This window comes from Platalea leucorodia, assembly GCF_965183815.1.
Source record: "Platalea leucorodia genome assembly, chromosome: 2".
Taxonomy (NCBI): Eukaryota; Metazoa; Chordata; class Aves; order Pelecaniformes; family Threskiornithidae; genus Platalea; species Platalea leucorodia.
The window spans coordinates 12,546,714-12,573,705 of record NC_138824.1 but is presented as its reverse complement, the minus strand read 5'-3'; the positions used below and the strand labels follow the sequence as shown (position 1 = coordinate 12,573,705).

The 26,992-nt window shown below is 43.4% G+C and overlaps 1 protein-coding gene across 1 annotated transcript in view; it reads left to right on the top strand.

The window, feature by feature from the left end:
• The window catches only part of MTMR2 (myotubularin related protein 2), a gene marked incomplete at its 5' end in the record, with an annotated part of 62,873 nt that overhangs the window by 14,748 nt on the left and 21,133 nt on the right, over positions 1-26,992 (top strand). The window contains 4 exons of the mRNA XM_082303883.1: positions 6,659-6,764; positions 23,190-23,265; positions 26,539-26,633; positions 26,812-26,922. Coding sequence (XP_082160009.1) covers positions 6,659-6,764; positions 23,190-23,265; positions 26,539-26,633; positions 26,812-26,922 — 388 coding nt within the window. The remainder of the gene's footprint in view (positions 1-6,658; positions 6,765-23,189; positions 23,266-26,538; positions 26,634-26,811; positions 26,923-26,992) is intronic.

Sequence of the window (26,992 nt, the reverse complement as noted above, 5' to 3'; positions counted from 1 at the left end):
GAAGTGCCCAAGTGCTGCAGGTGCTCCTATTCATGGCTCTGCTGTCAATTCAAACCAATTGGATCCTGCTCTCTTGGCATCTGAAGCTTCCAAATTAAATGGCATTTGCCACTAGTCATCATTAATTTGGAGTTTTCACGTTGATTAATTTTAGCAATGTACAATACATAATGAGACACTTTAAAAAAAACAGGAAGAGAGGAAATGGAAATTTGCCCTCTGCAGTGTTTTTCTCATTTATGACCTCTGCGGCTGAAACTGTATCGCCCAGTGGTTCATTTTATCACCTGTTTTCCATGTCAGTTCAGCGGCTATTGAAACAAAACATTCAGTTTGATACAGAAGAAGTGGTGTGAGCAGCTCATGCCAATTAGGGTCTGAGTAATTGGCACACCTCTGCAAGCAATGAAGCAGCCACTTGTTGTACTGGCAGGGAAGGAGTATTCATAAAGAAGGTGCTGCAGAGCTGACTTTATCATCACTGACTGCATTTTGGTTGTGTTATTTATAGGAGTGAGCCAGGTCAGTATTTTAAGACGTTGGTACAAAAAAATAGGTGTCCTTGAGCACAATGTATATGCTGTAAATAAAAATGGCATATTTTCCAGAGATGTGTTTTTCTTCCATCCCATCAGTTTTTTGCAGAGTTCTGGGTGTTCCAACTCAGACAGAGGTTCCCAGTCACGGATTTTTTTTTTTTTTTTTTTTTTTTTAATTTTTCCCCCCCTTTTGTTGTCTTTTTTTTTTTGAGCAAGACAAAGGTCTCTTCCTCAGTTTTCAAAGGCTGAACAAGTGTCTTCAGAAATTAACAGTAGTTTCTCAGGGAGTTGCGACCCATGGAATCATAAAATAGTTTGGGTTGGAAGGGACCTTGAAAGATCACCTAGGTCCAGCCCCCCTGCCATGGGCAGGGACACCTTCCACTAGATCAGGTTGCTCAAAGCCCCATCCAACCTGGCCTTGAACACTTCCAGGGATGGGGCATCCACAGCTGCTCTGGGCAACCTGTTGCACTGTCTCACCACCCTCATTGTAGCTGGTCCCTTTCTGCAGAGGATTGGTTCTTACCTTTAGGAAGGCATATATGTTCTTGCTGAACAGCAGTATAGTAGAAGGGTATATGTATATATTAATAAAATATGTGTATATTTTTTTATGTTCTTGCTGAGCAGAAGGAGGCACACCTTTAAGATGCTTGCTTGGCAATGACCGGTCTCAGCAATTAGAAGCTGGGATGGCTTAGCCAGACCATCCCTGAAAGTAATGCCGTGACCTTTGTCTCAAGTTTTGCCAGAAGTTGTTGTGAAGCTTGATGTGATACATGACATTGGTCGTCCTGACTTTCTTCTTGGGTCACACAGCCTAAGAGAAGAGGTTGCACAGTGTGGTTGTCCTTAGACTGACGTTCACAGAAAGCTCTTCGTAGAGATCTCCTAGGAGTTTTCCTTCCTGTGGAAGGTGGGGACAGGGAAGGAAAATACCCTCTTTTTGGAGTACAAAGAACGTTGTATTAAATGTCCTGCAATAGGGGCAAGGATACAGTCCTGCATAAATGGTGCATTTGTCTGCATCAGGTGAAAGCTGCAGAGCTTTACAGTTTGATTTGGGTGCTTCCTTTGCATCTCTGAGCTTGTCTTCGACTTGACCCGAGTTCACTGTGTCGTGGTCGAACCCTCATGCAGTCAAATTGCCGTCTTCTGAAGCTGCACTTGTGCTTTCTCCTTCCAGAGAAAACTGTTGCTTATCTACTCTAGGAAAGCAAGAACTTCAAATTCAAAATCTTTCTGTAACAGCTGGCAAAACAAATGGCAACTACAAGTTTTTATTTCTTTTCCTTGGCTTTCTTATTCACCGTGTTTTTTAGATTGCAGGGGTCTGAGGGTAGAGATTGCCTCAGCGGCTTTGGCAGATGCCATTTAATGGCACTTTTTGAAGTGGCTTAAGACTTTATCACTGTTTTCCCCCAAAATATTACCCCTGCACCTTCATAGTTTAACAGGATAAGTTTGCGTGTCTCAGACACTTCTGTTGCAGCTTCTTTACATCTTTGTTGACAGTTTAAGCTAAGCACGCTGGCATAACTTCAATTCTGCTACAGATGCAGTAATGCCTTTCAATTGCCTGAACAAGAATCACCGGAGGGCATCTGTCTGAGTCTGAATTATGTTTGAAAACCATCTGGCATGTTGTGGGATGGTCCCGATAATAACAATGAACACTTTATCAGGAGTTGAGTCATTGTGCTTGGTTTCCATTGTAATTCTCTTATTAGTTGCATATATGTATTCCATATAGCCAAGGGGTTAATACTGCGTGCAGATACTGTACCAGACCATTGTGCCGACAGCTCTCATTTGGACTCATTTATCATTCAAAATCTGGCCATAAGAAATACATTTAAATAATAAAAGTAATTACTAAGATGAAAGACATATATCAGCGTTAATTGCATCCTAAACCTGTTTCCGACTTGTGCTTGGGGAGGGAGGAAGGAGAGAAGTAAACAGAGATGGCAGCCGCAGGAGTAAGGTGCTTTCCCTGGAGGTGCTTTTGAACGGTTGTAGGGGTCTCTTTTGGCACTTAACACAGACATCCGTCAGCAAGAACGTGCGGACCTGCCTGGGCCTGAAGCATGGGGAGAGAAATGCTCCAGCAGGTCCTTGGTCTTCACAGCTTCCTCATGGGAACATCTGCACTGGCTTTCGTTCCTGTAGGAAGAGCTCAAAGTATTTTGTGAACCTGGGTATATGTTGTTTCCTAGAACCTTAATGAGGTTCAGAGATAACATCGTTATTTTGTGCACGTTTATTAAGTTGTTTTGAACCAGACCTTCAGCTAGCGGTGATTGGTACAGCTCCAGTGATTTTTAACCCTTGCTGAAATCTGGCCAAACCTACCTGTGTTCTCAGGTGTTTGTCAGGTGCCCCCGAACCCAGCAGTTACGTCTGACCGTCGTGCCCTTGCCATCACTCAGGTTTGCTCTGTGTTGTCTGGTGGAACAGAGGTGTTGGAGGTACATCCCCATGGGAGCAGAGCATCCTCAGTGGGGTCCTCAGCATTTTAGACTGATATCAGAAGTACCCCATCATGCTGCCAAAAGTATTGTACGAGGCAGCTTTAACTTTACATTGGCAAAAGCTGGGGTAATGTGCAGAAGCCATGACAGAAGCAGGAGTAAATGGTTTGCTCAAGATGATGCAGAAGGGCTGGTGGCAAAGCACGGAGGGAGCTCTGGTCTCCTTGCTCTGAGTTTGCGCGTCGGCTCCTGGACGCTCTCCCCCTTCCACACCCAAAGGCATATGAAACCGCGTGGTTTGAGGATCTTTCCTTTTGTCTTGGCAGCAGAGGAGAGCTCGAGATTGACTAAACCACCGAAGCTAATAAACTTCTCATGTGCATGCAGGGACATCAGTTTAATTAGTTTGCAAAGCAGCAGAGCTGGAGCCGCGCAACTGCCTGACGACGATAAGAAGAGGGAGCCACAAGCCAGCGGCGTTTCGGTTGTCTGCTCCTTCGTTCCATCTCAGCTCCCTATAAATGATGGATGAGGAGAACAGAGGCAGCGAGCCAAACATATGCAACCTTTGCATACTGTTCAGAGCGGCATAATCCAAGCGGTATTGTTCGCCCTGTGTGCAGGCGACACTTCCCAAAAGCTCACGCTGCTGTTGCTGGAGGGAGGCTTCACCGGTGGCTTGTGCGGGAGCCGAGGGACGCTGGTGCGGGGAGCTTTTGAAAATCCACTTCTAAAATGCAAATGCTTTTCTTCATTAAAACCCACTCGAAGCCAAGCGTGATCAACAAACACAAAACACTTTCACAGCTCAGATGTGCTGTGGATTATGGTTCTCCTCTTTTTTTTTTTTTTTTTCCCCTGCGTAAAGCAGTTTGCCGCTCAGCCTGCTGAAGTGAAATTAATTAACAATTTCATAAAAATCTTTGGTCAACAATGATTAGATAATCGCTGCTTGTGTATTAGGTAGATGCTGAGAATGTAGGAGGGCAGACAAGTTGTGTAAGCAGAAAAACTGGTGAAATGTTGATCCTTTTGTTAGCACTCTCCCTCCCTGGAAGCTGTTAAGAGCAGGCTGGACAGACAGGTCTCGGGAGTTGTTTGGGTGCAGCTTGCCCAAGCGTGGGGGCAGAGAGACTAGCACACTCCATTAAACCTTTCCAGCCTTTCCAGCACCCTTTTCTGTGACTAAAGGATGTGAAATTATTGATGCAAATGCTTCTATTAATAGGTTACTGTGCTCAGTGGTTTAGCAATGTTTGCTCGGTGAGTTGAGCTGTCCTGTTTGGTGCCCACGGGCCAGGTTAGCTGCGGGTGTGCCCCTTCCTTATTTATTTACACCTCTGCTAAATGACTTGTAAGCTCAGCTATACTGCTGACCTGTAAAATGCATTTAAATACACACAGTTCTGGGCCCTGAAAGGGGAGGGGGCTCGAAGGCATGGCTTCTGGAGGCGAGTTGTCACCCAGTGATAAAGGCATCTACAGTATCTGCTTGCTCTTCGTTGATAACTTTAAGTACTGCCTCCTTACGGATTGCTCTTCAGTAAACTGGTGCTGCTTTGTGGAATGATTAAATTACGTGTGATTCTTTTTCTTTTTTTACACGCTTTTAAAAATCAAATTAATTAAACAGTTGCAAACGTGAGGGGGAACGCTTGGAAGATGAAGGCTGACCGTGCAGAAATCAGGCTGAAAGGAGTTTCAAGGGAACACATCCAGGGGTCTGAGCTTGTTTAAGTGAAGTAATGTAAAAATGTGGTTTAGTGCTAAGCCTAATTTAGCATGCCTGCAGGCTGCTGTGCGCAGAAGTGCTCTCAGCCTTCCTCATCATCTCCAGATACAGATTCCCCCATCTCCGTGCACTGCATCTGATGATTTATATGGCCATGTAATGAATCCAATCAGCCCAATTATCCAACAGAAGACTCTCTTCATGTTTATTAATAGTTTACTGCCCTGGCAGATCAGCAAATCGAACCGTGCATCCCGTGATGCTTGTCCAGCACAACGGAGACGGCAGCGGTGTGCAGCCCAGGTTGAGAGGAGGAGGAAGAGAGGGGAACATGTGCAGCCCGTTCAGCAGCAGCAGACACTTTATATCAATTTTGTTGTAATGTGAAACTGCACAAATTCAGTGTGTGTGTGAGGCCCTTTGATCTGTAAGAACAGGAGGCTTTGCAGATTCAGGTCTTGTTATTTTAGCGTAGGATTATTTTCTGCCTGGGACAGAGGCGCTGGGGCTGTTGCAGTGTGAGCAGCGTTGTGTGCACGAGTGCCGCTCTCCATCCGAAATGGCATGACTTTACCCAGCAACACCGCAAGAGCTGAGCAAGTTGGAAAGCTGAGTGATTAGCTGCTGAACCGTGTACAACAAATGCACGCAGTGGAATTGTGCTATTCAATTGGCACACTAGTATCATTTATTTTAAATAATTTTTTACTGTTCCCAAAGGTTCCATTTCTAAGTTTCTACTTCGTAGGATGAAAGAGTTGCCAATACTCTTTAATCCTTGGAGAGAAAGGACTGACTCCCAGCAAGAGCCCAATTTTGCTGTAGTCCTTCATGTTTTTAACACTGCCTGTGCAATACTTTGCCAAACTCCAAAGAATAGAAATAAAAATGGAACGTTTTGGCCTTTCGGTGGCTGTTTACCAGCAGCAAAACAATTTTCAGACAATTAACAGATCTCTAGGCCCTTTAGAAGCTCAGATATAGCTGTTTCTAGGTTGTCACATGTCTAATTAATACAAGTAGTAACAGTAGTACTCCTGCTGGTATTCTGCTTTGGCCAAAGCTAGGCTTGCACACCTGATAGCTGATCCTTCAAAGGGTCTTTACACCCAGGTAAAACCTTTCTGGGATCATTAAGAGTGTGGGAATTAATTGGCGCAGGTAGCGTTCGCTGCTGTACTGTGGCTTCAGGGAGCAAGGTTGTACCACGGAGGAACTTTCTTTACAGTCATCTGGGGTTTTAAGAGCATTATCATCAAATGCTAATTTTAAGCAATTATGGTTGTAGGAGAGGTCGCAGCATAAAAATGCTGTAAAATAAGCTTATTTTAATTGCTTACAGCTGTACTAGAAAAACTGTAGAGAAAAAGAAAATAACTGTTTTGCTTTGCTATTTAGCAAATCGCACTTTGTATCACCAGAGAGGTATGCTGAGAGTCTTTTTAATTCTGCTGAGGGTTGTACTTATACCTGAAGGAGGAAAGTTATGTGTGATGGAAAGTTTTTATTCTGAGTTTCTTCCACCGTTGTAAAGCTGCGGTTGGAGTTGCGCTGGCGTGCGTTCAGGAGTCTGTCTGTTTTCATCCCCTTGGAGCGCACTAATATCTCCCATCTGAAAGCCTGAAATGGAGGCCCTTAGTTTCTGTGATTTAGGATTTGATCAAGTGTGTGATTGTGGTAACGTTGGCTCAGGCTGAGCTGAGATTTGGTAACGAATTGTGCATGTTTTGGTAATCTGTGGCAATGGCGAGTGAAACAGGTTCTCTTAAACCACTGCTGAGGGCTGAATAACTGAGAATGGAAAGGGTGGAAATAGTGAAAAATGCCTGACACAAGCGAGTGGCCGTACTTGTTGGGTTTTGATCATTCCTGAGCGTGGTTTTGATACACTGTGGTGTTTCTCTTCATAGCGCTTCCACTTCTCACTCGGACCATTCTGCTCACACCAAATCTGCTTCTGCTATATCGTCCGACTCGGTCTCCACCTCGGCAGACAACTTCTCTCCAGATTTAAGGGTATGTATGTTTTGTCTTAAAAAAGAAATATATATATATATATGTATATTGTGGCTTCCTTCAGAGGACATTTCTTGCTCCTGTGAGTTTGGATATGGTAAAATGATGTCAGCTTTCAGGTTAATGCCAAATTTTATGTAGCCAAAGCATGAAAGAACCCAAAGTCAAACAGGTGAAATTGAAGTTTAATCTCTACCATATTATTTCCTTCTTTATAAAGTTGTTTAATCTTCAAAAAGCTGACTCTGCAACCCACACTTGGAGATGAATTTTCAAAGGAACTTCATTTTCTTTTAAGTGCTTTAAGTAAGTGAAATCCTCAACCTGCCAGTTGTATATCCTTTTTTTTTTTCCTGTTGTGTGTATATATAGGAGATGTTCTCTCTTGAGAACTCCTGCTTGTTTGTAAACACTGAGTCCTTGGAAGTATCTTCTTTCAGAGGAAGATTGCTATCTCCAAGCTGATAAAAATAATCTTCTGTCTCAATAAATTGCTCCGACATAAAAAGGTCCAAACAAGGCTCTTTTAAGTCTGTTATTAGATTAGTTAATTATAAATTCAAAGTTCTAGTTCAGTGTCACAGGAGTTTTGAACACTATCTGTATGTTCCTCTCATGAAATCAAGGGGTGTGCTGATATACCTTTGCTTTAAAAAAATGCCCCTGAGTATAAAACTGTTGGTATTGGTGCATTCTAGTAACGACTTCTAGCATTTCTCAGCTGTGCTTGAGCATCTTTGTAAAATCTAAACACAGTTAAATTGCATAAAAACCTCTAAAGGCAACTAATTCCTTTGACAACCATGAGAATTTTTTTTGTCCTGTGAGTCTTTGTCTCAGTAGTCCGTAATTAATGACAGAAAGTCCACCTGTTCATAAGTGGCGAGAGCATGAGTGTTTCTTTCTAAAGGCAGCTTATTAGCCAATATTAAGATTTGAAAATGAATCAATAGTTTATGTGTAATCTAATGATAGTTTACATGTTTTACCTATGGATACAAAAAGTAGACTTCAGGACATGTCTGGGTAAAGTAGTATGTAATAGGTCTGAAGTTTTCCCCCCGTGAAGTTGGGCTGTTAAGTTACTCCAACATACAGAAAACACAGCTTTTAGGCTAAGGCTGATTCATTGATGTGAATATACACAAGATTGCAAATACTGCTACAACTGTAGCTGTATAATATTATAAAAAAATAAATTTTACACAAACTTATTTTATTTCCTTATTTAATTTTTTTACTGAAGTTTGCATAAGTGGGTTTCTTTTTCCAGTTCTGATGCAGAACTCAACTGCCTTTTCACTGTTTTTCAACACTTGAGAATTACCTTTACAAGAGGAGAACGAAGCAACATTTCTTTTCTAGAATCGAGGTTATCTTTCCTTCCCGGTGGTTAAGTTGGCTCAAAGTGTTTTCCTTGTAACCGTGATTGCATCTTGTGACTCTTTCCCTCCTTTTGCCACCTTGTCTGTGTGAATTGTAAGCTGTCTGGCCAGGGATTCCTGCTCTCCTGGATTTGTCTGGTTCCCCATGCAGCGGGGCCTCTGTACCTCAATCAAAAATAATGTCCCCAGAGGAATGTTCACTTAGCTGCATGATACATTTTTCAGGCAGAAGATGCGTATGCATTGTTTGCTGGAGGCCATTAGAAGCCCGTGCTTCCTTGCCGTGCCACAGTTCCTGTAATTTGCAGAGTGGTTTCTTCACAGCCTGCCCGCCTCTTCATTTTTTTTTTTTTTTTTTTTTTTTTTTTTTTATTTCTAACAAAACTAAAGTTCTGCTGTGGTTGGAACAAATGCTACTCCCCTTTCATTTTCGAATAGTGTTTAAGGAGAGATGGTAAAGCAGAGAATTACTTGTTTAGAATAAAGGCACTGCAGGCCAAGTGTGACCACGTGCCTCTGCTGGCAAAATGCTTCTTGCTCTTAACCTGCATCAGCTCTGTGGGGCCTGAATTCAGCATAAGCCTGCCATGCTTCACCTAAAGCTTGCTCTTGCAGAGGTGATGTGAGTGGCTGCGATGCAGTTGTGTGTAGGCATAAAGCTGGTTCTTGCCTTTACACTTGAGTGACTGCTTGTCAGTGGTAAGCAGACCTAGAGAAAACGCATTCCCATGGTCCTACTTGTATGAGGGTATGTGGAGAAAGGAGCAGTTTCCACTAATACAGGTTGACTTCATCTCTCCTAGAGGAATTCATGCGTTAACCATTTCTCTCTTCATTCCTGAGAGTGTTTGATGCTGGAGAACAAGCCTGGGAGGTGGGATGGAGATCTGTCCTCTACCTGTGGACAGCCTCTTGTGTTGGTATTGCCTGTGCAACTGCAGTCCCACAACCTGTCCTCAGATCAGTCGCTGTCGGTGCTAGCGCGTTCCTGTTTGCTCCCTGAGCTTGCTCTTGGATCCTAGTGCTAGCTCCTAAATGAAAGATTTATTATGATTGGTGATCAGCTAACACTGATTTCTTTCAGGTCTTGAGTCAAGGAGAACAGACGTCCTCTCTCTAGGCTTATCATTCTTTGTCCAATTTTCTCTGAATTAACATCTCTGTCATGTGACAGTTCTCCAAGTTTTTTTTTTTTTTTTTTTTTTTTTAAAGTCAGTTCTGTGAGAGATTTTTCAAGGTCCTGATTGTTCATACTATTTTCTTTGATCTTTCCAAGATGTGGCCTTGCCTTTGATATTGCGGATGAGGTCATACCATTAACTGATACAGTGGCATGAGGGTGTTCTCTGTTCTAGCCCTTTCTTTACACGCCTGAGCGTCTTGTGCAGCTTTGATTAGCACAAGTCAGCACGAACTTCGAAGTCTTAACAGGTACTGAGATTTCAGCGAAGCACCTTATTTCTTCTGAGGACAAAAAGAAGTCCCACGTTGTTCCTGGAAAAATGTAAGAGAATAAACCCTGAAGTGGGAACTAATGCATTTTGTGGTAACTCTGAGGTATGAGAGACAAGTGCCTGGGCTACATGGTGTTCTCACAGAAAGGTGTTGCATCAGTTAGCTTTAAGAGGCTGAAAATAAGCTTTTCAAGATTTTGAAGTGGATCTGCCAATTATAGGATTATGCTCTTGATGTGTGTTTAAATTTTCCTTGCTAGAATGAATTGCTACGTGGATCCATCATCACTCCTACCTCTACTTGGTCTCTGCCTCTGCATGTGCATTGACTCAAATTTAGGAATTAAATTTCTGCAATGATGGAAAAACATTTTGTGATAGCTACAATTAACACTCTCTTTTTCTGTGGGGAATTTTTAGAAGAACAGTGGGCATCCATCGGGAGGAGGAAACCAGGGGAAGGACCCACATCATTTCTTGCAGTCTGTGCCTGCGGTTTTCTTTTGGAGTGCAATTAGCACTCTGTGTGTGTGCACGCGCATGTGTGTAATGAGGTAAATGAGACAACCACTGGGGATTCCTACTGAATGCATGTGCAGTATTTTTCCTAAATCTTTCTCCAAAGTATTTAATAATAACCTTTATGAAGGGTTGGGGTTTTTTTAAATGTATATTGAGCCTTTCAATATCTGGAACTAAGATTAAATTGCTTTTCCACTACAATTTATAGGATTTTCACTTCATAAACTAAATAACTTTTGGCTGCTTCAGTTAGCTTCATAGGAAAAAAAGAAGGAAAAAACCCCAAACCCCAACAGAAAAACAACAAAGCACTATTAGGTTCTCCCCTCCACCCCCTTCCTGATCTCAAATCTGAAGCTGTTTAGAATTGATTTAGGGAATGCACTTTTTGAGGGAATTTTTAGCAAATACACTGCCATATGTTTTAACATAAGTTATAGATCAGGCAAGAACAGAATTGAAGTAGTTGGAAGTGAAAATGAGCTGGAAATTCATAGATACTTTGTAATGAGATTTAAAAAAAACCTTAGAGCCAACATTGCCAAAGGGATTGAGGTGCATGAATATCTCTTACAGATGTGGCAACTTGGTGGTTATTAAAGTACAGTGAGATACTTGCTCCAAAGTCCTATAGGTGGTATTTTCTCCTGTGCCTATGTGCAGATATATCTGTGCAATTCATAGTACTTCTCTTAAGTCTTCTTTCTAATGCTCTAGTTTTTATCAGTGGGGACTTTCATTTTGAGTTACCTGTTGAGTTATAGGGTAATGCCTGAAGTTTACCACGTTCAAAGCTTTGGAATAGCTGTCATAAAAGGGTTGAATCCCTTCCATCCGCAGTTGGGAAGCGGTGGATGTGGCCACCTTTGCCTCAAAATTTGTTAAGGTCCATTGTGTTTGTTTTTGGATTGTATGCAGTGAAAACCTGAACCAGAGGATGGAAACTCATATGTTGGCTTTCTTATGTTGCTTCTTGCTTCTAGTCCCTTCTGTGGACAGACAGAGCAAGCCAGTACAGCAGACCCATACATCACCTGCTTAGTTGTGCAGCCCTCAGAAAAAGCAACTCAAGTCTTTGTTCTTGGCGTTGTTGTTCGTGACCACTAAACCGTTTTCCCTTTTGAGGGCAACAGTAAGATCCACAATTCCTGATAGTCCTCTGAGGTCCAGCAAAATATTGTACCAGCATGTGTCCTATCCTCCGTGATTGTTTGCTCCCTCCATAATAAGAATTTTCTCCTTCAATACATGAGGAATTGGTGGATTTGCAATGGGTTTATATATCAGATGCAAGAGCATTATCGTAGCATGCCCAGAACTCAAAGGTTAGAAAAGGGAAGAAACAGAGTTGCTTGTGTAACCTTAATTTGTTATCCATTGAGTGTGTGGTTGGAGACTGTAGACAAGCCCATGTGATTTCTTTTGTAAGAGACATAACTGATGCATGACAAAAGGTGTATGAAGGAGCCTACTCCTTCCAAGGCAGTAAATAGATGCCATCACTGTCTCCTTAGGTTTTCTGGATGAAATCTGTTTGAGCAAGTCTGCACTCAAGCTAGCCAACCACAAATCCTTTGTAGTCAATGGAAAGAAATAGGTCATTTATGATCTGATTTCTCTCTGTTGTAAGAAAATGCCCACGCTAGGTGAGAACGTCATGTAGCTGAGCTAGAGAAGGGCTTGCTGCAGGATGTTGTGAATGTTATTTGAAGGGCAGCAACTGATTTTCTCAGTAAAGGTGTAGTTTTGTCTCATTTGCAAACCTACTCTGTTTCTCTTCTGACTATGAAGAGAGTTCAGGGTAATTTCTCCAGATGCAGACCTCTAAAATTGAGGTAAATCCTGTCCCTCAGGTGATGTTGGGCAGGATTACCTGAAATGCCAGTCACTGACTTTGCCACCTTTGTGTTGCTTTAGTCTAGCTTTAGTGCAAAGTGGCTTAGACTAGTTTTATGTAGAACATGTATATTGATAGTAGAAAAACATATTGAAGAAAGATGTGATTCCCCCCCCTCCCCTTCCTTTGCCGTAAATCACTAAAACTAGCCTCAGTGAGCTTTTCCATTGCTATCTCCCTGCCAACGCAGGAAGTGTGTCAGGCTTCGCTTATGTGTAACACATGTTCAACAAGAGCTGGGTTCACAGCGCGGCATAACTTTTTAAACTTTAAGCACTCATTTAAGCAGTGTTTTTTACTTTTGCTTTTAAGGGAGTTTTCGGTGAGTGATGCTAGTTTGGGAGCACTAAATCATGAAAAAAACTCTGCCTAAGCACCTCCAGGGTAGTTGAAGACTTTCTGCCGTGCCAGTCAGCTCCATCCTCGTTTAGCGATGTGTGGGGATAAGTATTCCTGTTTCGGACTGGCCCTTGACTCTTCGCATGAGGCTGCTTATAAGAACACCAGTTCATAGCAAATGCAGAGATGTCTCCTGTGATGTGAGCTTTCCTTCCCAGTGCACTGGACTGGCTGCTATTAAATTACAGACCATATTGCACAAGCCACCAGATGGTGAAGATAATTGACCTGTGGTCACAAAAGACTTGGCTAGATGTGAACTGGTGATACAGCAGTGAAATTAAATAAACAGTTCATCTTTTTACTGTCACTGTGTGAAGATTTGACCGTATGTGTTTCTCTGTATCATCACTTTGGGCTCAGTCATATTCTCACACAGAGGTGCACCTCACATTTTTGCATGTGTACAGCCCTAGAAGCTATGCAGGCGGTAGTAGTCCTTGCCTGGTCTGTGTGTAGTGTTTCCACAGGTCCCCTTGCACACAGGACTGAAATCAAGACCAAATCCAAGAATGGGTGATGCTTTCCATTATCAAAGGTATCAAGTAGAGAGGCTTAAAGAGCAGCAGAGAAGAAGTAGGAAAATCTTATGGGGAAAAATATTTTCACTATCTTGAAATTCTGATTTTGGCTGTACGAGTTGCGTGTGTGTGTCTGTGGGAAACTGTTTTCCTTTCTTCTTTGGAGTATTAAGCTGTCGATGAAGAAAGGCACAAAGAACTCGTTCTGGAGAATGAATGATGCTGTTGTCCATAAGCCTGGTCATTCCAGGACAGCCCCACGAGTGACTGGAATTTAGCCCCTGCTGTTGCCATGTTTTTCTAGGACTCCAGTTTCTAGGACTGTAAATGCTATATACTTCATGAGAATTACAATCTTTTTCTTTTTAAACTGTCCTGAGAGATGGAAAATCTTGGTCCCCTCCCTGCACCTCTCCCCAGTAAGTCCTTTTCTGCACCTCCTCTCAAGGAAACAAAAACACAGAGTAGCCAACCTCTGGGTTGCAAAATATTGATTTCATGCAAATTAGATGGGGGGACAAGCCAGATGCAATCAGTTTTCTGTCTCCTTTACATGGAAATAATACTCCCTAAGTGCTCAACTAGTTAGAAGAGAGCAAAGACAGCAAGCATTGCTAATTTTTCTTATATAGAGGTACCTGAGTGTTTGAATATGAAGTAATGCACAGTGAAGGAAATCTCTGGAAGCATTTATGATTGCCATCTATTAGGAATGGAAAACTAAGGAGAATAAGCAAATGGCCTTCAGATGTTCCTCAAAAATATTTTCAGCTCTTCCTAATCGACTGCCATATTTCTCCTAGCTACAAAGTGCAAGAATTCTCCTTTTGCTGAGTAAAACTGGGTAAGAGGTGGCTTTTTCTCCCCCCTCCTTCCCTCCCCCTCCCCCCCCCCCCCCCTAGTTTTGTAGATTGAGACACAAATCAGGCAGGAATGAACAAGCATGGTATTTAAAAGGAGCCCGCAGATTTGTGACTGCATGCAATACCTGCCAAGATTTGATTTTCTGTAGATGTTTTTGCACTGAATGAAAGAAACATCTTCATTGGCCGCTGTAGGATTGTTTACTCAATGTAATTACTTGTATCTTGAATCCTTATCTTACGTATCACTAAACTCCAAAGTGAAATTCTTGGTAATAGAGACACTTTTCTGTGACTTAGTTTAGTTGGTAGAATTTATAACTCTCTGATCAGTGTGTTTTTCTGTTACTTAAGACTGATGATATGAACTTCACTGAACCAGTTAAATGCTTTCCTTGAAAATTTTAATCTATCTCCCCGTATAAGTTGTTTGCTAAACAAAATACAGCAAAAATAAAGAAAGGCTAGAGTCAGGCTAACGTGCTGTACAAAGTTTTTGAGCAGCCAGCAGAGAACAGAGCCGTTGTCGTTCGAGACGTATGTGGAACCCTTGGCACTGAAGAAGGTTCTGTATTAAAAAATGTTGGACTTGTCTGAATAGATAGTATCTGCAACCTTCTGTGCCAGGGAGCGTTGCTGTGTTGAGTCAATGACGACTTTCTGTCAGAGCCTAATGAGAGAATTGTCTTGAGGCACCAAGCCATACAAACTTGAAGAGACAAGCCAGCCGTGGTTGAATGAGTGGCCCTCAACAATGTGTTCCTTTGAGCTTCTAAGCCTTGCCTTGTACTTGTGCAGCGAAGGCCCAGGAGATTCTTCAGCCCAGAGAGGCTGTTCTTCATCACTGGACGCTCGGGTCTGAGTGGAGAAGTACCTCGTGGAAAAAACAAAGCAGAAAACCCCAGGGAAACTCTGCATGGTGGCTACTTCCTCCTCCAGAAGAGTCCCTTTATATTACCCTGGGGACTGCATTACTTCTTTTTTAAATACACTAATCTTCAGCTTCTTTGTAAAGATTTTCAAGACAGTGGTAAGTAAGCAAGTGATTTCTCAAGCCTTTTTATACTTTCTCAAAATATACACAGTAGGTAGAGATCACAGTTTGTGACTTTTTTTTTTTTTTTTTTTTTGGTTGTGTCAGTGGGTTTTTTGAGACTAGGAAAGCATAGTTAAAAGGCAGTTGCAGTGTACATTGTATGTGATTATTGTTTTTACCATAGTGTAATAGATGGTCTGTTGTCAGAATGTTTTATTGATAACTTAAATGCCTCCTGTGTTGTTTTTTAACCGAGCTAGGAATCCTTCTTTGGCTGAGTGCTCTCTTAGGAGCTGAATGGGCTTGATGTGGCCTTTGGACAGTATATTTGATCCTCTGTGTACTATTCTGAAATGATCCATATATCCATGGTGTTTTGTCTTTTCCCCTTTGAACTTCTGATATCCCAAAAGAATAAGACACAAAACATTTCCCTGCAATTAATATCTTGCTGGTCTGAATGTCTCTAACGTAGTTTTTCAACCCATCTGGTCATAACCCTCAGAAAAGTCCCCGTGCCTAAGTCACGCAGAGATACTGCTGTCCTTTCCTGTAGTCGTTCTGCTGTGGTATTCTTAATGATTCAAAAATAATCAACAAAGTCCATTTACTTGCTTGATTTATGTCTTATTACATTTCCAGTAGGATACATAGCACATAAACCTTCTCAAACTGCACTTGACATAGCCATCAATGGCAGCTGAAAATCTCTACAAAGTAGTACAGTGTTTGCAGTCTACAGGAGGATTTCTCAAGTAAGCACGGCTACTGTTTTGCAGTCCTTCTAATTGAGCATTGAGAAGACAGAAGCATCTAAGCAGCAAAATGCTAGAGAAAATGTGCCCTTTTTCCTGTTGTAAGAAATGTTTCATTTAGAAAAGAAACCAATGCACCTATGAAAAATTCTCCTAAATAAGCATACGGGTCTTGATTCTGCACATATTTGTGACAGTTCTGCGGCTTTTGTCAATGTCGGCTGGACAGAATTAGACCCCTGTGTTTTTTTTCTAAGGTGAATGGAAAGAGCTTCTGTATCTGCTTTGTTTCAGAGGTTTTTACACCACCATTGGGATAATGATAAATCTTGATACACCTGCCGTAGTGGCACTGTCCACTGTTATTGATTGACTTTTATGGGAACAGCCATGAAGGAGGAAAGGGATGGAGTGGGAGGGCAATTTAGGGGAAGGAATAGGTGAATATGGTCTGACACCACCAAAACATATTTGAAAGGAGAAAAACATTGGTTATGTAAGTGTGTATGTTTTGCTCTTGATTTACAAAGAAAATAAATAAAAAAAACCCCAAGTATGTAAAGATAATGCTATGGCTAAGCCCTTGCAGAAAGACTGACTGCCCTCATGTGGTTCTCTGAGACAGCAGAACGCTCTGACGCAAAAGCGGTCTCTGGTAACTCAGCTAATAAGACCTATCCTACAGCCTTTGGAGTCTTGCCTGTTTTAATGAAGTTCATGCAATTTTTGGATCTGGCCTGGCTCATCTCCTGCTGCCTGTCTGCACACAGGAGGTTTGGACCTCGCTGCAAAGTACAGGTTGTGACTACTCAGTTGTATTGGGATGTCCGGGGGACTGGGCACTGCTGCACTGGCCGCAGTGAAGCACCAGAGATGGGATTCACCCTACCAGACCTGCATTGGAGTGAGTTACCCTAGTTCTCACCCTTTGGTGGGAAGAAAGGCACTCATCCTAAAGGTGAGTCTCCTAGGTCTCCTGCTTTCCACTGAGTGAACAGAGTGCCTAGGGTGACTAGCTCCGATGTGGATCTCCAGTGTTAGATGAAATGGATATTCCCGCTGCTTACTGACTGCCCTGCCTGGAGAGTGGCAAGAGTGCTGATTCAGGAGAGCATTTAATCATGTGGCAGTCCTTGAGAGAAAGACATTTAAAAAAAAGAAAGGCGGGGGGGAGAGGAAAGTTTAGATATGTTAACTACAAGCAGAATATTCCCCAGTAGTCCATTAAAATGTGAAGTATCAGGCAAATACTTTCCTGTAGGAGATAAAACCTTTCACTTGGCTGTTGAGTTTCAAATCCATATTTCACCCATAATTTGAAAAGCTACATATTTTTAAAATCTACTAATTCTATGTGTATATTCTTGCATACGCACATGTACAACACACACATTCTTGTCCCCGCAGTGTATATCCTGCCTGTTGCTGCTGACCAGTGCATGCTCGTGAGGTAGACCTGCCAAACCTGTGAGTTCAGGGGCTGCAGATGCAAAGGGATTGTGTGTGTGTATAATGGTTGTCTGCACAGAGAGGTTATATATGTTTATGTCAAGGGACCAGTTAAGAGACCGGCTTCCTGCTGTAGGAAACACAGAACAGGACTGTGTGTAGCTGGAACGACAGCAGCTCCGAGCTTGTCTTTTCAATAGGTGGGGCAGACGTGGTTTTGGGGAAAGGAATAATGCAGGAGCAAGGTGGTCACAGTGTCAGGTCGGACATGTCACACCAGCGCTGTGGCTTTATCCATAACAAATGTGTTCAAAATGTGCAAAATGATTTGGAGCGTTGTCCTGGTTTCAGCTGGGATAGAGTTAATTTTCTTCCTAGTAGCTGGCATAGTGCTGTGTTTTGGATTTAGGATGACAATAATGTGATGTTTTAGTTGTTGCCAAGTAGTGCTTACACTGGTCAAGGACTTTTCAGCTTCCCATGCTCTGCCAGGTGCACAAGAAGCTGGGGGGGGCACAGCCAGGACAGCTGGCCCAGACTGGCCACAGGGCTGTTCCATACCATCATGCTCAGTATAGAAACTGGGGGGAGGTGGCCGGGGGGCAGCGATCGCTGCTTGGGGACAAGCTGGGCATCGGTTGGCAGGTGGTGAGCAAGTGCATCATGCATCACCTGGTTTGTATATTATTATTGTTATTACTATTTTTCTTAATTTTATTTCAATTATTAAACTGTTCTTATCTCAACCCACGAGTTTTCTCACTTCTACTCTTCCGATTCTCTCCCCCATCCCACCGGGGGGGAGTGAGCCAGCGGCTGGGTGGGGGTTAGTTCCTGGCTTAGGTTAAACCACGACAAGTGTGTAGGAGGTTACCAAGGAGAGATTAACTCAGAGGGGAAAAAAATCACAAAAAGGGAACATTTTAATTTTGTCTAAACCAAAAAAGGTTCTTTTTGTTCATTCTGATTGTGATTCAGGATAGAAAAACCTATGCAGACTTAGGAAAACTGTTACACAGCAATTTGGTAACGCAAACCTGTAGTCTCCCCTTAAGTTGCCTGAAGCCAAAAAAACCTGACCTTGGTCTCTGGGTTTCAGGACTCAAATATTCAGGAGAAAGAGCAGGAGAGAGTAACTGGAAAATGGCTAGGAGGGACCTCGGGTGCTCTCTTCATGCATCTTTGTTATTTGGAGGCTCATGCTGCAGGTGTCGGCAAAGTTGCTGTCCCTAGTCAGTCTGGTTGCTCTCCCTCCCTCGCCTTGGGTTTACACCCCTTGAGTTGCTTGTGTAGTCACACCCCAAGCCAGTCCTGGCAAAATGATCCAGGTTATGGAAAAGCAACCGTTAAAAAAGCCATTAAGCTAACCCAGGCATCTTGACTGAACTAGGCACTGGAGCAATTACAACGCTGGCAGATTGGGTAGGAGGAGGCAATCCTGGCTCGTCCGCAGCCAGCGCAGGACAGGTGTTGTCATCCTGGCTGTGCAGCTCCGCTGGTAGGCAAACGCCTCTCAGGCAATACAAAAGGGAAACATAGCAGTTGTTTTCTTCACAGGCAAAAGCAAACCCTGAATATAGAGTTTCATGCACCCTCTCAGGTCCTTCTGGAGCAGCGTTCAGTGATGCACAGACCTCTGAGACCCTGTAGTTAGAGTTACGGCGCAAGGTATCTCTGCACCGCCCTGAGCTGGCTGTAGCCGTCGGGATGAGCTCCGTGCGTGAGTCGTGCAGGGACGTCAGTCGGGAGAGGGACTGCTGGAGCAGCACGCTGGCTGCTGTGCTGGGAGGCAGTGGGATCGCTGGGCTGGAGAGGCTTGGCAGAACTGCAGTATCCTGAATCGCGGTATGAAGAGGTAAGGGATGAGGCAGGGAGCAGTCTTAGCTTTTTAGCAGGATCTAAACCTTTTTCCCTGACCCCAGACACGCAAGCAAAGGAGGTGATCGCTTTGTTGCGGAGATCTGGAGGTTGTGTCAACAATACAGTTTTGGGGTTTTCCTGCCTTGGGTGCTATAGGTGGGAGGGCATAAGAGAGCTCTGCACCTTCAGCCACGGGTAAGTAGGCTGGAGCTAACACAAGGTGGGATCCTGCAGTAAGAGAAGCTGTTGTTAAATGTGGCAAGTGTGGGTTTGTTCTGCCAAGTCGCAGCTTGAGCAGAGAACAAAGGTAGGTGGTGGCATGAAGTCCTCACACCCTCTCTGAGCTGAGGCAGGACTTACGTTAGGTGCTAAGGTACTCCCGTGCTCAGCATCCCAGAGAGCTGTTTTATGTAGGGGGAGCACTGCTGATCGATGGAATGGGTAGATTATGTTACTCGGTAAAATGAGACAGAAATAAAGGTTATTCTGATGTGTAACTAAACTTTTCATTCTCCTGGAGATTCAGTTACCGCGCGTAACATTTTTGTGGAGAAAAGATAACCTTGTTTGGCTTAGAGGCAAGGCAAAGTAGTCTACTGATTTTTGGTGGTTGTATTTGTTTCTTACAGAAGCCATCTTAGTGATTGTGACAGATACGGCCAGCGCGTGGCTTTACGTCAATGTGGTCCTATTCCTAAGTAATGCTGATTCTGCCCAGCTCTGGCTGCGACCTTCATTGCAGATCTCAACGCTCTCTTTGTTTTGCTTCCCGCTGAACAATTTAAAAACCTGAGGCACACAGAGGTGAAATATTTCAGTTACAGGTGTATACGGTACCTGCCTCACTAGCGTTAATGCATCAGCAGCCAGCCGTCACTCTCCCGCGGCTGGGCTGCCGCAGTCGTGTCCCTGGCTCCCTACCTGCTTCCTTGCCCCACTGGAGCTCTTAATTTTGTTTTGCAAGATTTGCAGAGGGCTAAATCTGGGTCCAGAAGTGTTATTTTTAGAGTCTTGAAAATAGGCTAATGTACAAAAAAAGATTTTTCTGACAGCTTAATGAACCATTTCTGGATTTGGGGGGGGAGGGGAGGATGGCAGTAAGATGGAGGGGCTTTTCATGTCATCTCCTTAGTCATATAAGGGACAGAGGGTCCATCTCTGGCGTCAGCATCCTCCTGGAGCTCCACGTGCATTGTCCCATCCCATTCTTCCCCCCGATCTGTTTCCAAAACTCCTCTTTCTTTATCCACCCACTTTTGCTCCCTCCTGCCACCCCCTGTCTTTTAACACTGCCCGAGATGTCTTCTCCTGCGCCTGCTGCCTGCGTTGTCAGCTGCACACAGATTGCATTTCCCCGGATCAATTTTAAGGAGCCATTGATGGAGGTGGATTTCAGGAAAATGCCTACCATTCATTTCTCGGTTTCTGCCAGGATGGGTTTCAAGTATTCATGTTCCAGCTAGGAGGCTCATTGAAGGTCTAAAGCTGGGCAGATGCTGCAAAGACTGTCACACCAGAGAAGTGTTTGTCCTGGGCTTTCTGACCATGTTTGTCTCAGCCTCGTGGGAAGGGTGGCTGTTCCCCAGGGGTGATACGCTTGCACCGACTTTGGAGTCATCATGAAGGCAGTCGGTGCTGTGTGCCCTGAGGTAGGCCGTGTGGCTGAGGTCAGTTGGGGGATGGGGAAAATGACAGTTTAGTCCTCAACTCTGTACAAAAAAAAAAAAAAAAAAAAAAAAAAAAAGGCAAAAAGGGAGGGGGAGGCAATGGGGCAGAGAAGCTGTTGACCTTGAAGTGCTGTGCTTCCAGGAGGCCATCCATCCGCTGCCCTGTGCTGAAGTGAGTGCAGGTTTGGATCACTGATCCTGTCCTCTGACCCTGGGAACTCCACATTTCAGAGAGTGCGAGTGAGCGGATGGATTTTATTAGACTTAGAAGAGCCAGTTTTTAAACCGAAAAAGCTTTCAACCTTGTCTTCAGCAGAATGGTGCTGACATGGAGGTCTTTGTCTTTCATACTGCTTGCCTCTTCCCTCCTTCTCTCCCCACCTGCAGTACAGGGTTTAAAACCCACCTGAGCACTGCCCACATAGTGATCATGGCAGCTGTTTGTCATACCAGATGCATTCTATATATCTTACCTCATATTTGTTTTGGCTTAAGATACAGCCCAGTCCTCCAAACGTTTACCGCTGGAGGTGCTCCTGCTGACATTGCAGGAGAGGAGCAAGTCCAGCTGTTGACCGAAGTGACCCTAGCAGCAGCTGCTGCCCATTTGGGGTACTGACCTTCTCAAAGAAGTTGTGCTCATGTCCTGAACGCACAGTGTATTTTTACTAACGTCCTTCCAAGATAAAAGGCCACAAAGATGACCACCACTTACGGACTAATTAGCCAGAAGCCTCCGTCTCATTGGGCATAATCCAGATGTTATCCGGCTAATTTCAAGGCTGTTACTGAAGCGCAAAAATCGACACGCAGGAGTTGAGAGCGGGTCTACATCACAGGCTTTTGTCGGGGAGGCCGTCAGTCAGGGCTTTGATGGGATGTGTGATCTTTGGCCAGCACAGCTGTGCTGACAAGAAGTCCTCAGCATAGACTTCTGCTAGTTATACCAGCAAAACCTTGTTTTTACTGTTGTTGCTGGCGTGGGGGAGGAGGAGCTTTCCTGCAAGTGCGGTGCTGCCAGTGTGAGCGGTCAGTGGTGCCCTCCCTTTACCCATCCTGTAGACCCCAGTCCGGCTGCTCTGGCAGCCTCCCTGGCAAGAGCTGGCCTGAGTGGGTGCAGTTTTGAGGTTCCTGTTAGGAAGCCAGGACTGTGCTTGCTTTTTTTTTTTTTTTTTTTTTTTTAAGAGTCTTTTGAATGCATTTTCAAAAATCTATATCTTGTTCTCAAGAAGGCTTTGATCTTGTTAACCTTTTCATCTATACATCAGTATGTTGTGTGAAAATGCTGGAATGTGCTTTTGTTGTGGCATGGGGTTTCTTTCGGTTTTATTCTCATTTTTTTGCATAGTTTAGAGAACTTTTCTTCCCCGAGGCTTTCCCTCTGGCTTGATCCTACATGAAAGTTGACTACAGACGTGTCAGGTTCTAGAGTGCCACTTTAGGCCATGTCTTTGAATTTTCTTTGCAGGGATTTCCTGATATCAAAACAGTTCTTTCTCTTTCCTCGCATTAAGATAACGAAAGCATTTTGGGCGAGTCTGCACATTCATTTGGGAGCAGACATAAGCTCTCTCTGCCTATCTCTACCAGGTGGGATGCACGCCAACTTTAAATCCAAAGTCTTGTGGTTGCTACAGCATGAGGCGGAGTCTGGGCTAACTTACCTGCTCTCTGTCGGTGTTGTTAGATCGAGCAACTGGTGTGGTGCTGTGGTTGTGGTCATTTGGCTGGTTTGAGGATTGAATCAGTCTGCGTTTGGCCACGTAGACTTAGCCTTAATCTTGGTCACTTACATATCCTTTTCTCCCCTAGTTCTTACCATAGGTTTTAGCCCTCAGGTTATGCTTTCATAGTTACAGCTGTGCTTTCCTAAAATGTCCATCTGCTCATGATAGCAGCTGTTCTTGTGGAAACCCTTGTGTAGATGCAATCGTATCTGTGAAAAGTAACACCCTGTGGGATAACTTTTTCCCAAGGGAAAGTGGAGGAGGGGCCATTTGGCAGCCGGAAAAAAAATTGAAGCTGTACCTCCTATGCACGCCTGTCAAAATATAACCTTTGTAACAAGTCACTAGTACTGAGCCAAATCAGAGTCTTTGCAGTTGTCGGACCCTCACTGGAGACAGTGGTGTGACAAGGTGTCCTTTTTAACTTTCCTCAGTGTAAACTAGAAATTGCTCTACTTAATAGTTTATGGCATCATGTTAGCAGTTGATCACTTCAACTGGGAAAGAACTGGTCCCTTTGGTTCTGCGTGTAATTGTGTGGACAGAGAGTTGGACTTGTGATGATGGGTTGGGGAGGAGAAGGTTGGAGCATGAAGGGCAGCCACCTGAGAAGTGTGCTGCCAAAGCACAGAGCCTGCTTCCAACAGCTTCTCCATCACAGGCATCCTTGTTTAAACACTTGTGCGTGGCCCAATGGTACGCTCAAGGACTGCGTGGAGGTCTTTCACGTGCTTTGTGTTGACCTTTCAGAGGCCGAGACACTAGACAGTACCTCAGGATCTTTGAATATTTGTTGTCCTTGATGTTGTTGACCCATTGCAGGTAAATGTAAACTTCTTGGTTTATGAAAACATAATGAATTTCTTTTTCTACCTCTATCTTTTGCATAGGCCCTCAGGGAGACTAATAAATTGGCTGAAATGGAAGAGCCACCTTTGCTACCAGGAGAAACCATTAAAGACATGGGTATGTGAAGAGGAAATTCCTTATTGTTTGCTGACCAAATAGAATATCCATAGATCAAAATATCTTGGCAGTCATTGACCAACAACAGCAAATTGCTCATGTTTTGAGAACCATGATCAGGTTGTTTCATTAATTGAGTTATTGAGCATCGCATGAGCCAAGGTAACTATATGTCTCCTCTTGGCATGTAGCAAATACAAAGCAATTCAACGTATCTTAGCATGAGTGCTGAGGCAGGTTGTACAGCTTTGCATTTGCTGTCTCCTGAGAGGACATGGATCGACTGTTTCAAGTTGTGCTTGCCACAGGGTAACTTCTTAGGTTGACACAGCACAATTGAGTGTCGAGTGTCTGTCACAGACTGCGGGAGAGGATACAGTGCTGTCACAAAGAACTTGCTGTGATATGAGGATGGGGCTTTTTTTCTTTTTTTTTCATCCAGGCATTCTGGCATGCGTCAGGTTTGCTATGCACTCTAGTCTGAAAGTTTGAATAAGCCTCGTGATTAATTTTCTGTGAAAGATTTTGCATTCACTAGTTTAACACGTTGCCTTCCTCTTAAAATGATATGGAGGAGTGCAACTTCAGTCCTAAGAATAAAAAATCCAAAAACCAAAACTGAAAATACAAAAAAACCCACCCAACAACAACAAAAAAATAAAAACAAGCAAAAACCCCTCCACCTCAATGCTCAATCCTTTTCTCTACTCCTTTCCTGAGGACTCTGAACTCGTACTCCAACCATGCACTGCAGACTGACATCTAACTCACTCCCCAGGCACAGCTAGCTCTGACAGCAAGACTATATTTTGAAGGGTTCCTGGGGAATGGTTTAAGAGATCAGAGTTACCAGTGTTTTATCTGTTGGCAAATGATGTGATGAGCCACGTAAGTCTGTGAGACTGGGTGGCTTTTGGAGTAGGCCAGACAGCAGCTGCCTGGTCCAGCAAGAAGTTAAAGGTAGCATAAAGGAAATCTTTATTACTCATCAGCAATAATTATTTCCTGTTAAAAGTGTCAAGAAGATCCCAAGAGAATAACATTTGCCTTTACAGGGAAGGGAAGAAAAAAATATTTCAGCCAACCCAATAACCTAGGTAAGATTGGCCTTATAAAAGACAGGAATTCCATAAGCAGGGGAATTAGTAAATCCTGGTTTCCAGTATCTTTCTCCCATATGGATTCTCTAATATCTACCAAAGACTGAGCTTATTACACTTTCCCTTGGTAGCAGCACTAGTACAACCTCTTTATTATACCTGGCATCTGTTCTCACAAACAGTGAAGCATTTTAATGCCTTGGAGATCCCTGTTTATCAGATAGAGACTGCTGAAATCATACAACCGTGGTAGGGTTAAGGTCAGACAAGCCATGTGTGCAGGTACGTGTGCAGTGTAATTAAGTAAAATTGTTTCCTTAGGAAACCAAGCTAATAAAATGCAAATGTGAAAGGTGATGTGGCTTACAAGCTGGCAAGGACAGTGTTTGAGATTGCACCTGGGTTTCCTTACCTGGAACACATTTTTCTAGCACCTTTCCTCTTTACCCAGAAATCCTGTTCCTTTTCAGGTATAAAAACACGCTTCTCTTGTTAGTAGTTTTTGTTTTATTTTTTTTAAACATTTTGAAATTACATTTTGAATAATGGGAACTCTAGTGGAAAAATCAGGCAGGCTGCCCTCACCCTTATTAGGCTTCATGAGTCTGCTTTCAAACCTCTGCTAAATTAGTCTTTGAAAAGAAGTGATTAATAATTGGCCAATAATGAAACATTTGGTTTAATTAGAACCGGCTAGAAGCATCTTGTGTTTGATTGTGCTGCAAACAAATGCATGTAAATTAAAATAAATAAATAAATAAATAATGAAATTGCTAGCATGTATATATATATATTTTTTATTTTATTTATTTTTAACCAAAAATTCTGTGCTACGTATTTTGCTCTGAATTAGTCACTCCTGATATTTTAAAGATCCTTCTCTATATCCAGATCTCGAGGGTCAGTGAAGACTATGCAGAAGCAGAGCTGACATGAGGATGATTTAGTTATATGAGTTGCCAGTGCCCTGGAGTAAGGCAGTCTCTCTTCCTCCTTCCCTCCAGGCTAAATCTCATGGGATAAAAGTAGAAAGAATTCAGGTCCCCATCCTGACACCCCAGTAGCCTCACGCCTCTTGTGCGTGGTGGCTGTCACCTGGATGGGAGGCGAGCTGTCCTCCTGACTTCACACAGCCCTTGCAAAATGGATCCTGTAGGGTTTGGAGGCTTGAGGTTATTAAGATGGTCCAGGGAGTTCTTTCACAGGTCTGGCAGCTCTGGTCAGTGGGTCTCCTTCTGAAAGGATCTCTGTGTGTTTGAGGGGTGTCATTACTTGTAATGATAGCGTACACCATTGCCACGGCACAGCCAGCCAGCTGCTTCAGTGGCAGAAGATGTGATGGGTCACTGCTGGACGGCGGGGAGGGAATGACTTAAATGCTGGCATTTTTAATTGATGTGAAACAGAAAGGCAGTTAAGGGAGGTGTTTGCTGTGGAAAACCAGCAGCATCTCTTGCTTTTTGCTGGAACAAGTGAGAAACGTTTGAGGGCTTTTAAGAAGGGGACTGTTTTGAGTCATCGTCACTCAGGCTAAAAAATAATTGAATTGTTGCAGAGTAACTTGATCGCTGACTGCAGACTTATAATCACAAGCAATTGGTGCTACACAGATTCGTGGCTGCTGGAAATTGCTGTGGTTCTGCTGGCTTTTAGCATGAGGGCCTTCATCCCAGGGCTGACTCTGCATGCAAGGGTGTGCAGAAGGACCCAAGCATCCTAAAAGCCACATGTAGGAGAACTGTCTTCTCCTGTCCTTGGTGGCACAAACCAGCTTGCGGATGATCCTTAGCTTTTATGCAGATTGTTGTCAGCTTCAAATGTATGCATCCAGGCAGGAATTGTCTCCTCTTTTTATACATGGTGTTCTCAGCTACTGGCAGTGCATTGCTCAGTAAGACTGAACAGTTTGCGGCTGAATACTGGGTTTTTTACGGGGCTGGCAGTTCTGTGCAAATGTAGGATTCTAGGTGATGGTACTTGCCTGGAGTTCAATTTATTCCCAAACGCTTACCTTCTCCACAGAACTGAAACTTGCATGTTAGCTCTGGGCTAGAAGCCTTGTTTTCGTTTCGTGATCTGAAAAGTAGAGCCCCCAAATATTGTTGCTGTCATAATTTTACTCCCATAAATTAACCATGAAATTAACAACTTTTTTTTTTTTTCTTTTTTTAAGCTAAGGATGTTACTTACATCTGCCCCTTCACTGGAGCAATCAGAGGAACCCTTACTGTTACCAATTATAGACTGTATTTTAAAAGCATGGAACGGGTAAGCTTTTGAAACCGTCTGCTTTTGTTGGCTATTCAATCTTTAGATCTAGGTGTTCTTTGAGAGTAATTCTGTGTGAATCATAGCTACATGTTTGGGAATATAGGCATAAGGGAGCAGGAGTTGGGGATTTTTTCCCCCTCCCCTTTTTAAACTCACAAATTTCAACTGTCTACAGGACCCTCCTTTTGTCCTAGATGCATCTTTAGGTGTAATCAACAGAGTGGAGAAAATTGGAGGTGCTTCCAGTCGCGGTGAGAATTCGTATGGGCTGGAGATTGTATGCAAGGTAAGCTTTTATCTGTTTTACAATAGGGGAAGGGGAACATCTATTTTAAAAGGGTAGTACTGTAGGAAAT